General features: G+C 40.8%; 1 protein-coding gene across 1 annotated transcript; it reads right to left on the minus strand.

The window, feature by feature from the left end:
- Positions 1–10,315: 10,315 nt before the first annotated feature.
- Positions 10,316–11,547, minus strand: LOC116053444 (complement C1q-like protein 4; the record flags this gene model as incomplete). The annotated part of the gene is made up of 2 exons (XM_031304563.2): positions 10,316–10,629; positions 11,394–11,547. Coding segments are annotated over 2 exons (438 nt in total), but the record flags the coding sequence as incomplete, so codon positions are not given.
- Between the last annotated feature and the right edge of the window lie 1,097 nt (positions 11,548–12,644).

Below are 12,644 nucleotides of genomic sequence, written 5' to 3' on the forward strand. Positions count from 1 at the left end.
TGCTTTTTAACCTCAGGGGGCTGTAAATAGTTGCAGCTAATTGGAGCTTGGCGTATTAGAATGACGCAAGGAAGATGCCTCGCTCAAAAAAGGTACTTGGGCAAATACAAATTCATGCTTTATCAGACATTTTCAAACAGCGTTTTTTGGTTATACAAAAGACAACATTTGAAGGACGCAACTTAGTGGTTGGTTTTGGCAAATGCACATCTGGCAACTTTCCCATCACTGTCACCAGCGCACAGGTGCTTCAATAACATTTTCAACGGGGGGTATCCGGAAAAATGTTATATAGACACTCAAGGGTGCCTGTGTGGTGTAAAAATACAGAGGGCCGTGACAAAGCGTCGGTATTTTGAGGCATAAGGGAATGAAAACGGGCTGAACACTGAAGTCTGCAGTCTGCATTAAATTATTTTAAGAAATAAAAAAAACATTTTTGCTTACATAAAGTGTTTTTCCACACCAGATGAGTGCCAGTTAGTCATGGTGGAAACCCTCCTGCTTCTAGCTGTGAAGGACTTTGATTCAGTCAAGTATCCTCTATTTCTCTGCATCAATTCACTGAGACAAATGCCTGTGATTCTGCCCACACACAGTCACACACACACACACACACACACACACACACACACACACACACAAAATGATTCATCAGGCTTTTTGCTTGTTAGGTTAGCTCAGGTTAAAAATACAGAGACAAGCCTCGGGGCATGGACGGAAACAAAATATAGAAAAGAGGTGGAAAAAAGACATAATTATTGTATAATAAATAGTGAACATTTGTTAAAAGGTTTATTCACTTAATGTCCATTAAGTATTCAAATGCTTAAATAGACTTTTTATTAATAAAGAGACGTACAAGTGCTTGTACGTGTATAGTATTTAAATTGAAATGAAGTTGAATGTGGTCCTCTAAAAACCTAATAACCACAACTTTTCAGACCTGGTAACCTCTACGAGCAAGTAGGGTCGCATTAAAGAATTCTATATCCAAAACTAACTTCTTAGTTTTCCTGTATAGCACAGTTGGCACCATGTCTGTTTCTTGTTTATGGTGGAATGCTATTGAACGCCGAATGTCGGGCAGTCAATGTATGTAGTGGGCAAAGTTCAATTTAATCCATAAAACACAGGGCTTTCAAGTGGGGGAGCAGGTTTTGTGTCCTTGGGCGGTGTTAAGCACCAAGGAAGGGTGCGGTGCCGCTGCAAAATAGCCTCGGAAAGGAACTTGTTTTGGTGGGACGTGTGTACGTTCAAAAGTTGTTGTTGTCGTGCAACAGAAAAATCAGATTGGACAGATAGTCTAGCTAGCTGTCTGGATTTACCCTGCAGAGATCTGAGGAGCAGTTAACCATAGTCCTCAGAAATCCACCAGAGTTTCAAATGCCAAACGTCAATTTACTAAGCTGCAGGCTACCGGTAAGCTTACGTTACCCTGTGTCTTTAGCTGCATGCTACCAGCCGGTAAGCTATCCGCAGGGATTTCACCTTCTCGAAGGCTGTGGTTAACATGGGCTGAGTCGTTCTGTCGGTCTGTGCTCTCTTGGCCTCCAGGTCATCTCTCTGTTTTTTATTAGTTTACAGGTAATCGTTGTACACTTGAAAGGTCACAGGAACATTCCTTTTTTGTAACGCTGGGTAGGCTACTGTTGTATGAGTCAAACCAATTAACACAACATTAAGGCAGTGCAAAATACTTAAACATTGGCTACTGCCATCGGCGCATGTCACCTTATTTGCCGATAGGCCGATGACAGTAAATGGGGCGAACACCGGCCGATTCCGATGTTCAGCTGCCATTGGTGCATTCCTTATTAACACACCAGAATAATAAGCTTTCCTTTGACACGGTGATGCTGTAATTGTATATTATATACTATTCTTGCTGTAATATGAGGAGGAGAACAGCAGCTAATATTTCTGGGCACACTGAGCTTAATTTGGCTAAATGACTGTAATTCGAATTCATTAGATTTTTATGTGAGCTTAGTAACAAGTCGTTGGCTTCTGATAACAAGGTCAAATTAAATTACAAACCAGCTTTATAATTCTTACTGTGAAAGTTGTATTAAACTTTTTCTGTTCTTTTCTCAGTAAAAAAACTATTTGAATGCCCTCTAAAAATATCAGAGCTTTTAATCGCCACCGGCTAGAATTTAAGCATTACTCTCTGGTGTAAAACTGCCTCAATGTGTCTCTCTTCAATCTCTCTCTCTCTCTCTCTCTCTCTCTCTCTCTCACAGCCTCTCACACACACACACAAACACACGCACACACAGAAACAGACACACAGACTCTCACAAATTGTCATAGTTTAACTGCATCTTGTTTCTTGTTTTCTGAGTTGCTAATCCGGTTATGCCCTGAAAAAACGTTGATAATTTATGCGTTGTGCAGTTCATGTGATTGTGTCATGGAGAAAGATAATCACATAACTTGTGTTTCGGTTTGTTTTACATGTGTGTACCTATATGTACAGTATTTTATGAATATGTGCGTTTTGTATTGGTTGTTGTGCCCTCATGCATGACTAAGCTCTTTCCCTACCTGCATGCAAGCGGAGTGATTGACAGCGCTGTATTCCCAGGGTAGACCCTGAGGTGGCACCTAAATGTTGAATAATGCATGCTGTCAGCCTCCTCCAAACACTGTCTCCAAACAGCAGGCTTTTCCGATGAATGGTGCACATCACCGGTTTACTTTACCATCAACCCCCATGCTTTTTATAGACATATAAACAACACATTATTGTTGATTTAGTTTGGGCCCAAAGGTGATGACACGTTTCTTTCATATGCCGGTGACAAAGTCTGCTACCAGCGCAGGATCGTAATCAAATGACAACAATGCGTAAATGCGCACAGGAGCAGCAGCCGACAGCAGCTCGGTACTGCTCTCTGCTCTGTTTACAGCAATACTTTTCTCATTAATTGTACATTATTTCACCAACAACCCATTCACTATCAATCAGAATGTTCATTGTTATGACTTGATCCGCAGATAAACTGGTTGCTATGGACGCTGAGTATCGCTGAACCCACGGACGGAGCTATAGCATGTTGTTTGAATCATGTGTGTGTTAACATTGGACATGAATGTAGCGGTTATGAGGCTTATCCCGTTTTTGATCAGATTGGGGATATGATGTTTACATGGCACAAAGAGAAATCAGGTTATTCATATCTCCGTACAGGCTCGCTGACAGCTGTCTGCTCTGAGCGGAAACCATCTCTCTCTCTCTCTCTCTCTCTCTCTCTCTCTCTCTCGCTTACAAAATGCTTCAGTAAAATATTTTCATGATCTGGTCTTTATGATATGATAAAAGTATGCTAGGAGCACACTCTCAGAGACATTAAATATTATAAGAACAGCTGATTTCTAGCACAGTAAAACTTCAGCGGGCAGGCGGGTTTTGTGAGTACTATGAAATAGAATCCTGCCGGCGCCACTGCTACATAACACATAGTGTATATTGTATATAACGCCCCAGAAAGCATGATTTGTTCAATTGCAAGTAAAAAGATGTCTTAAGTTAAAAACCCTGCACATCGACGAAGATCCTTTTGGTTTCTCTGGCTGAATAGACACTTAAATCCCCTAAGCCTCACTTTTTAACGCTCTGGGTCGGGACACCTTGGTGTTGTTTTCTACGTGCAGGGTTAAACCACTTAGAGTTAGGGAAAGATCGTGGGTGGGGTAACAAAATGTAGGTTTCTGTGACACGCAGGACAAGAACAGGACACAAAACCCCCGGTCCCCTGGGTGAAAATGTTGTTTGACCCATCCACCACCCAAACCAACCTCCTTACGCGGAGTTCCGGTCTTTCATACTACTCGCTACCGTTGTCTCTCTTAATACTACAGCATTTTACAGCGCCGCGGTCAAAGCTGCTGCTCTGCCCGGTGCGTTCCATGTGGACTACGTTTACACATGGCCGACTATTTTCATAAACGGACATTTAGAACGTCTACATTTTCAGAAAAGTGTTTGTTTACATGTACCCATGTATATATGCCGTCAATGCCGTCAAGAGCACGCCACACCTGTAGGTGGCAGTGTAACTAGAAGCTCAAGCCCACGTTAGCCAATCACAATTCCGAAAATAGCAACAACAGCAACGACTCACTTCCTCTTTCTCTCTCTTGGCTGCCTAAACCTCCGTTTGTCTCAGTTTACATGCAAACGTGCAAACGAAGTTTTCCAAAATCTCCACTTTGGCCGGAGTTTTTAGAAATAATCGTTTTCTGTGATAAAAACTGGGTTTTCGGGTAAATGAGAGGCCAAACCGCAGGAAAATATCTGCGTCTTCCCTTCGTGTAAACGGGGCAACAGTCACTCAAGGGTGATTTTTGCGTCGCTATGTGGCGCTGAGAGCCACTGACCAAGCGTCAGTATTCACGATTCAAGATTCACGATACTTTATTGTCATTGTATGAACACAACGAAATGTCTTTGGTGGCAATCAGTGCAGCAGCAGTAAATAAATAATAAAAACAAGATAAAAACAAAAAAATAAAATAAAAAGATAAAAAAAGACACTGCACATAGTACTCATATGAGCATTTGCAGAGTTTTTCTTTAGTTTTGTGTAGTTTTTGTGTGACGTATGTGACAAGTTGGGAATGAGAACGGGTTGGATTAGACCATTGGCCCTGAACCATTTTGGCCCTATGCTGACAGTTAAATGATATCACCATACATAACAATAAAAATCTATACCAAGGGTAGGTCTGAAATTATCTCCCATAAAGTGCACTATATTTACTGCCTTGTGTCTGAAATATGCTTGTAAAATTCTTGCTTTATATTGTGCCTTCAAAAATTCATACAATGGAACAAAAAACAAGTGGTGTACATGTACACTACTATCTGATTATGGTCCTGCAACTCAACGTGTTGCATTTTGATTATCATAATCAATTTACAGTAGTGTAAGATCCTGTGAGTGAGGATGCAATACGATGATATATAGGTGTCCAAAATGTCACTTTACTTTACTTCTAAAAATAATAATCATATTACAGTGTTTAATGTCTGTTATACAGGTGATGAGTAACAAGGAAAGGATGTTGGATTGTCCATGTCTACATTATGGGAGTTAATGAGCAGCCCCTCCCAAAATGGTACAGTCCTACCTTGACCTGAAGCCTTGACAGTCTGGCCGCATTCAGCAGTATTTCATACACCATGTTGAAGATGTGTCGTGGTTGCGGCTTTTTGTTGTAGTGATGTTTCCTGTTTTATTTTGTCAATTCATTCCCTGTGTTACTGTTTCCCTGTTATCTGTTCATGGTTATGTTTAACCCATGTTTGTTCTCTGTTTTTTCTTTTTTCCTAGTTCCATCCTTGTGTGTGTTTTCATGCTTCAGTTTCCTGTTTTACTTTGTAGTGTCTGTTTCTCCTGTGTCATGTCTTGTTTTGATTCCTGCCTTGTGTTTTCCCGCCTTTGTGATCGTCTGCCCTGCCCTGATGTGTCTCACCTGTTCATCAGCCCTCATGTCATCTGTCCCTCGTTACTACCCTCATTACCTCGCGCATTTAGTTGCTGTGCTTTCGTTGTCTGTTGACCGATCATTGCGTTTGTCACCCCCTACTTCCGCGCCGTTCCTTGTGTTTTTCGATTTCCTAGTCTTCAGTTTTCTCAGTGTTTTTGGAACTCCTTTTGCCCTGCCTGCCTCTACTCCTTTTTGCCTGCCTGCCTGCCTCAGGACTCCCTTTGTTGAAAGCCGTTTATTTAATACATCCTCTAAACCTTCCACTGCCTCCTCGTCTCTGCACTTTTGGGTCCAAGCCTGCGTCCCTAGACGCAACAAGATGCAGCAGAGTAAGTTAAAAAAAACACGTATATACTGTAAAAGGAAGAAAAAAAAATACCTTTCAGCTGAAGATAAGACAACATCTTAACTATGCACAGGTGATAAGTGTTAAGCAGTGTTTCGTAAATGGAACTTGTGGTGGTGAACAGTTGCAACAACTTTTGAATACCAAAGCTTCTGTTCGCGTCCTTCAAATGTTGTCTTTTGTGTAACCAAAAAACGCTGTTTGAAAATGTCTGATAAAGCATGAATTTGTATTTGCCCAAGTACCTTTTCTGTTTGACAGTGTGACTTCTGAGTGTTTGGAATACACCCAGAGATAAAGATGGAAGGTAAAGTAACATGAAATTAGATGATTAAAGGTTAGAGCTTCTTAATTTTTAATCTATAATAAGATAGAGAAAATCTATGCACACTGGGATGAGTGACACTGCACATATAGCTTCACACAAACAAATGTTAAATCCAAACTGTGACATTAATTTTGGCACTATACAGGCCCTCCCTCTCTCTTCACTCCCTGAGTCAGCTAAACGTTTCAACTAGCTGCTTGAAGTATTAATAGTCCTGCTCTAATCCAGACTCAAATGTTGCTTTAATGAGGATCATTTGTTTCCCTCCTTGACACACTCAAATCCACTCATTGTGTTGAGGTGTGTGCTGTACAGCACAGTGTCAGACATTAGTGCTGTATAGTGTGAAAGCAGACCAAATATCTTGGTTTACGGCATCTATCAGCCTGTAGTCAAACCTTTATTGCAGCCTAAATGGCCTCATTAACCTTAGCCTGCCCAGGCGCTCGGTATTAACATGGAGATTTAATGAACTGTCAAACCGTACTATAAGAAAGTGTCTGTCTGTGTGTGTGTGTGTGTGTGTGTGTGTGTGTGTGGTACCAGAATATTATGGTAGAAAAAAAGAGTAGCTATCAGGATGCTGAACATGTCACCATCGCCTCATTAAAGCATCATTCAGGAGCAGCTCTTTCCTCCCTTCCTTCATACCTTTTCCTCATATATGTCACTCCTCTTCAACCTGTCTCCTTTCCTCTTTCATTTATCTTCTTATATTATCAGCTTTTTCCTTTGTTTTCCCATAACCTCTCATGTCTATTCATGCAGTATTGTAAACTGATGAGACATTTTCCCAACTTCATCTTCCAATGTTCTCTCCTAATCCTTCCTCTTCTTTTTTGCTGCTCTTCATAACCCTTCACTAAAGAAAAAGCTACTGCTATACCCGGTGCCTCCTATACAGACCAGTCTATATTATCAATGTAACTAGGAATGCCATTGTTTTTGTCATCAGTTACATTCATTCATTCACTGCCAACTCAGCTGTGTACATAGTACTGCCTTTTTTATCACTGTAAGTATCAGATCGTATAAGAAAAAAGTCGGAATTTGCATCCCTAATCATTCTGAAGAACACACGATCCCTAGTAAACTATCAGCTTCCACAGCACAAACTCATATGAAGGTCTTATGTAAGGACACTTCAAAAGAGCCTTATTTCTCCCAGTGATGGAAAGAAACTCATTCATACAATGATTAAGGATCTACAGCGCCAGTGGTGATGCTGTAATCCCTCAACCTCTAACCTATATTTAGGCACGATGGTGATGTGATCTTACTGCTAACATTATCATGCAAACATGCTGACAATTTGTCAAGTTGTTTTACTCTGGACTGACCAACCTACTGACCAACATTACTCATCCACAGATCCTCTCATGGCGACGCAAACCGTTCTCCCTCCCAACTCGTCACATACGGCCGCTTGTCATTTTTGCACGGACAGGGCTGTCTCTAATGAGGAAGTCAGGCTATGCAGTATAAAGAGCAGCGAAGTCCACAAAGGGAAGAGGTCAGGAGTAGACATATGAGTCAAACAAACACAGAACTTTCACCCAGGAGAGTGCTGTTTGTCACTGATTTGAAACCAAAAGTTAACGTTGACTTGACCAACTTATATATGTAACTTAAGTTATGTAACAAACATGCTAAGGCCTATTTTAACCCAAACCACAATATTTTCCCTTTGCCGATGGCAAGCATCATTTGTCTCTAATCTGAGAAATGTTTCCCTCAGCTATATTTTTTTATTTCTGAAATTAAACTTTTAAGTCTTTTCTGTCCGATGCTCTTTACTGTTGGTGTGCTAGAGCCTACAGGATAAACTAATTTGTTTTTTTGATTTGAACTAATAGTAGGATAAAGTGTGTCCACACTAGAGCTGTCAGTCTTCCTCTATAATACCATTTGAATTCCATTTGTTATTTTTTTATATTTTAATAATTTTCTAATGTTTAATGCTCATATGTTAAAAATATGTACTACACTACTCAGGCTTATACATTTTCAATGCCACTATAAGTATGTGGTTGTTGTTACACATTCTGTCCACTAGAGGGACTTCCAACATCAGCCTGGCCTTGAAGGGGACCTACGTCATGGCGCATTGCATTTCTGGCACGCCGCACTCTGTTTACATTATTTTCCACCACACACACAGTGACAACCACAAATTAACAGAGAACTCTGTAATGAATCATTATCTAACAAGTTAGCACAATGACATCATGTTAGAAAGCACAGCCAAAACGATTTGTCATAAACTAAGTAACAATAGTGTTAGCACGATGCTAACGGCATTGAAAACTAAGCCAAACGGCGCTGTCACTACTATTTTAGTGATTTAAAAGCAACCTGTTTATTGCAGATTGTCACGTTACTGAGAAGACAGCTGTTAGAAGGTAATATATGAAGTTGAATCTAACTCTGACAGCTGTAGGGCAGCTAGCGTTAACTTTAGCTGTCTCCATAAAGCTCCCAGCTAAGCTCCTATAACTCGCGACACAGTTAGGAAACCAGAACGAGTTAACCATTGATAACATAAGCCTTTTGGCTCGGTGGATGTCGATTTTAAAGTCATGCTAAAACTATTTCCCATCCTTCTTCCGATTTCCAGCCGCAGCCTGTCACTCCCCCCTTGTACTAACGTTATTCGGTACGTAACGTTAGCTCACAATGCCTTGTGTTTCTCACTCCCGTAAATTATTGCTAATCAGATGTGACATGAGAAGAGGGAGATTAGCTAATGTTAGCCAACCTATTTATAAAAAAAAAAAAAATCGCATTCGAAAAGTAATTTCAGCATTCGATAGTATTGATTTTTTTACTATTCCAATTATATTCGACTTTCGGAAATTGTTCCAACAGCTCTAGTCCACACACACACACACACACACACACACACACACACACACACACACACACAGATCTATAAATAGTCCAGGCTGTTACCAAGTGGAGTACAAAGCGTTATTAATATTCAGGGTCTCGTTGTAATTTCCCCTCTAATCAAAAGATGGAATCTGCTGCTGAATTTGAAACACCGCTGACCTGTACAACACACACACACACACACACACACACACACACACACACACACAGGTGAACCAATACACTCAAGCATGCAGAAAATTCAAGTGCTATCGGTACACAACAACGACATGCAATAAACTTCTCAAAAGCAGAGGGGCACACACACGAACACACACACACACACACACACACACACACACACACACACACTTACCTCAGTCTCCTTTGCAAAATAAATTAAACACTAATGAAACACTCAGGGTCAGGATTCTGAGACTCAACTCAATCACACACACACACACACACACACACACACACACACACACCCTGCCGTTTAAATTACATTACACACTGGTGGCTAATTGCTGGAGCGATGGTCTCTGTAATGACTTCTCAGGGAAAAGCAGAATTAACATGCGGAGAATGATCCAGCTTCCCTGATTGACCAGCGCGCACACACACACACACATACACACACACACACACACACACACACACACACAGAGACACACACACACACACACACCAGTAGAATACTGCAACCCTTATAATTCAGTTAGCCAAGTATAGCTTGGCTTACTAAATTAATGAAAACAACAAAATATCAAAGTTTATTTTAACCAGCATCTCTATTTTTTATATTCAAATGCATTTAGATATTGTATTCATTTCATGAACTTAACACAGAAACAAACATCCCTATTCCTGAGTGATACACAATTACTTCAGTCTCCTGTTGTGTGCTACATATTAGAAAGTGAGACTGAACCGTACAATGTCCAGAGAATCTCACGTCGACATCGTACAGAGTTTAAATGTTACAACAGCTTAACATTCTGTTTCTTTATAGTTCTATGATGTTACATTTGATTATCTGCTTTGAATAAGTTAAAAAAAAAGAAATATTAAAGAAATGCTCACAGACGTAATTGCAATGATATATGTTTATTTGATTAAAATGACAGAAAAAAGAGAGAATCAGAAACATTAACCACTTCATATTTGAAGGAAAAAAAGATTCCTCTCTACAATTATTACTTATTATTTGGATGCAGATCAAATCAGATCAAATCTATGAATTGCTATGAAGACTTTTTTAAGACAACAAAATCCTGCATCACAGAGCTCCTGTTTCTATTTTACATGGGGAACAGCAGATGCCCACTGAAGGTGTTGTGGTGGTGTGCGTTGTCATACACCAAAGTGTTAGCCACCAGACGCACAAACACGACGTCTCCCACCTCCAGCAACAGCGTGACACCATTAGAAGCACACCCAAAATGTTGATTCTGTTGCTCCCATGCCATGAAAACATTCTCTGAGTTCTTGACCAACCAAGCCCCTGAAGCGTGGCTGTTGCCGCCACGTGCACCGACCCACCACTGAAAGTGGTACGCTCCTCTCACCGGGGCAGTGAACACACCTGTCGGATGTTAATTTTTGTCATTTTACAAATGAAATGAAATTTAAGAAACTGTTTCGAACAGCAACATATCAGTGAAATGTATTAGGGATGCACAATACATCATCAAACTATCAACTAAAAGTTCTGTTTTTTTTGTGAAATCACCATCACCAAACTCCACCAGACTCCATGTAAATAATCACTACTTTTAGCGTGTATAGAGCCAGCATGTTTCCACATGTAAATGGGTGAATTAAGGGTTTATTTCAACCAAACCAGAGTGGTGATTGTTGGAAACAGTGGAAAGACGAACCAAGACGGCTTTTGATAGTTTTATTTAGTTTCCGTCCACTTTGAATGAAGTGTGTTTTATGATGAGAACCGTCACCTTATTGTGGTGGAGAGGTTAAAAGTACTGATTATTTACATGGAGTCTGGTGAAGTTTGGTGATGGTGATTTCGGGTCTGTTTCATGTTAAACTAAAAGGATCTTACTCTTTAACAAAAAGGTCTGTCTCTGTAGGGATCCTTTCCATAATGTTGTCAGACACTTAGAATAATAATCTATGATTTATGGGCTTTTCCAAAGGTTTTGCATAAAAAAAAGACATTACTTTTACAAAATTCACAGTGTTTACATAAGTTTAAGTACATACAGAATATAATTATCATAGAAACTTGTTTTATAAAGTAATAATATCGATATTGCTAAATATTGGTAATCAGCCAAAATGTTGTTATCAGTGTATCTCTAAAATGTATTGTTAGAATATCAGAGCTACCTGTGTTTGGGTTGTAGGCATTTCCGATGTTGGTGGGGACGTGTTTGTAGATCAGTGTAGTGTCCGAGGGTAAGGGTCCAATATTTGAGTCGCCTCCAACCAGCAAACCGGCTGAGAATGCAACCTGTCGGACTGAGAGAGAGAGAGAGAGAGAGAGAGAGAGAGAGCGAGCACAATGATATTTTAAATATCATCAAACAAACTGATCATTTTGAGTCCTATCTCCTCCAAAAAATGGCAAAACATATAAAACTATTACTTGCTTGACAGTTAAAACCATGTCATCCTAACAGAAGAAAACAGCAGGGGTTGCAAACACAGGTGGTAGTAGACTTTGTACATAGCTACAAGTACCTGGGGATTATTATTGATGACAAGCTGAATTTTAATTGTAACACTGAGATGTTATGTAAAAAGGGCCAGCAACGTTTGTTCTGCCTCCGGAAGTTATCTCAGTTCCATGTTAAGACCCTCATGATCCTATTTTACAGATGTTATATCGAGTCAGTTTGAACCTTTTCTTTAATCTGTTGGTACGGGAACCTCAGCATCAAGGCCCAAAACGCACTATCCAGGCTAGTGAAAGTGAGCAGCAAGCAAGGGGTACAGCAGAGTACGCTAACTGAGTCGTTCAACAGACGAGTAGGGAGGAAGGCTGAAGCCATTCTGTCCGACAGCGATCACCCCCTTTACTCGGAATTTCAGATTTTGCCTTTTCAGCTCCAAGTTCAGATTCCCTGTCATTGCAACACGGTCTCACGGCAGTTTGTGTAATTGTCACGTTATTTTTTAATTTATTGATACGTGTGCAACGACATGTTTACCTCGTTTTTTTCGTGGTGGCCAGCACGAAATGGGAACCATCTATTCAGAGGTTGGGTTTCGGAAAAACACAACGGGGAAAGGACGCCTCACACGCCGGGAGGCGGCCGCTGGGGACGCGCGACAATAACGGGACGGTTGTGATTAGGAAGACTACGGGGATAGGATGCCTCACACGCCGGGAGACAGCCGCTGGGGACGCGCGACAATAACGGGACGGTTGTGATTAGGAAGACAACGGGGAAAGGACGCCTCACACGCCAGGAGACGCGTGACAATAACGGGACGGTTGTGATTAGGAAGACAATGGGGAAACAAAACGTCACACGCGGTCTCCCGGGTGAAAGTCCTGTGTTGTTTGACCCAGCCACCACCCCGACCAGCCTCCCTACGCGGATTTTACGGCTTTTCATACTACTCCCTACCATT

This window comes from Sander lucioperca, chromosome 20 (genome assembly GCF_008315115.2).
Source record: "Sander lucioperca isolate FBNREF2018 chromosome 20, SLUC_FBN_1.2, whole genome shotgun sequence".
NCBI lineage: Eukaryota > Metazoa > Chordata > Actinopteri > Perciformes > Percidae > Sander > Sander lucioperca.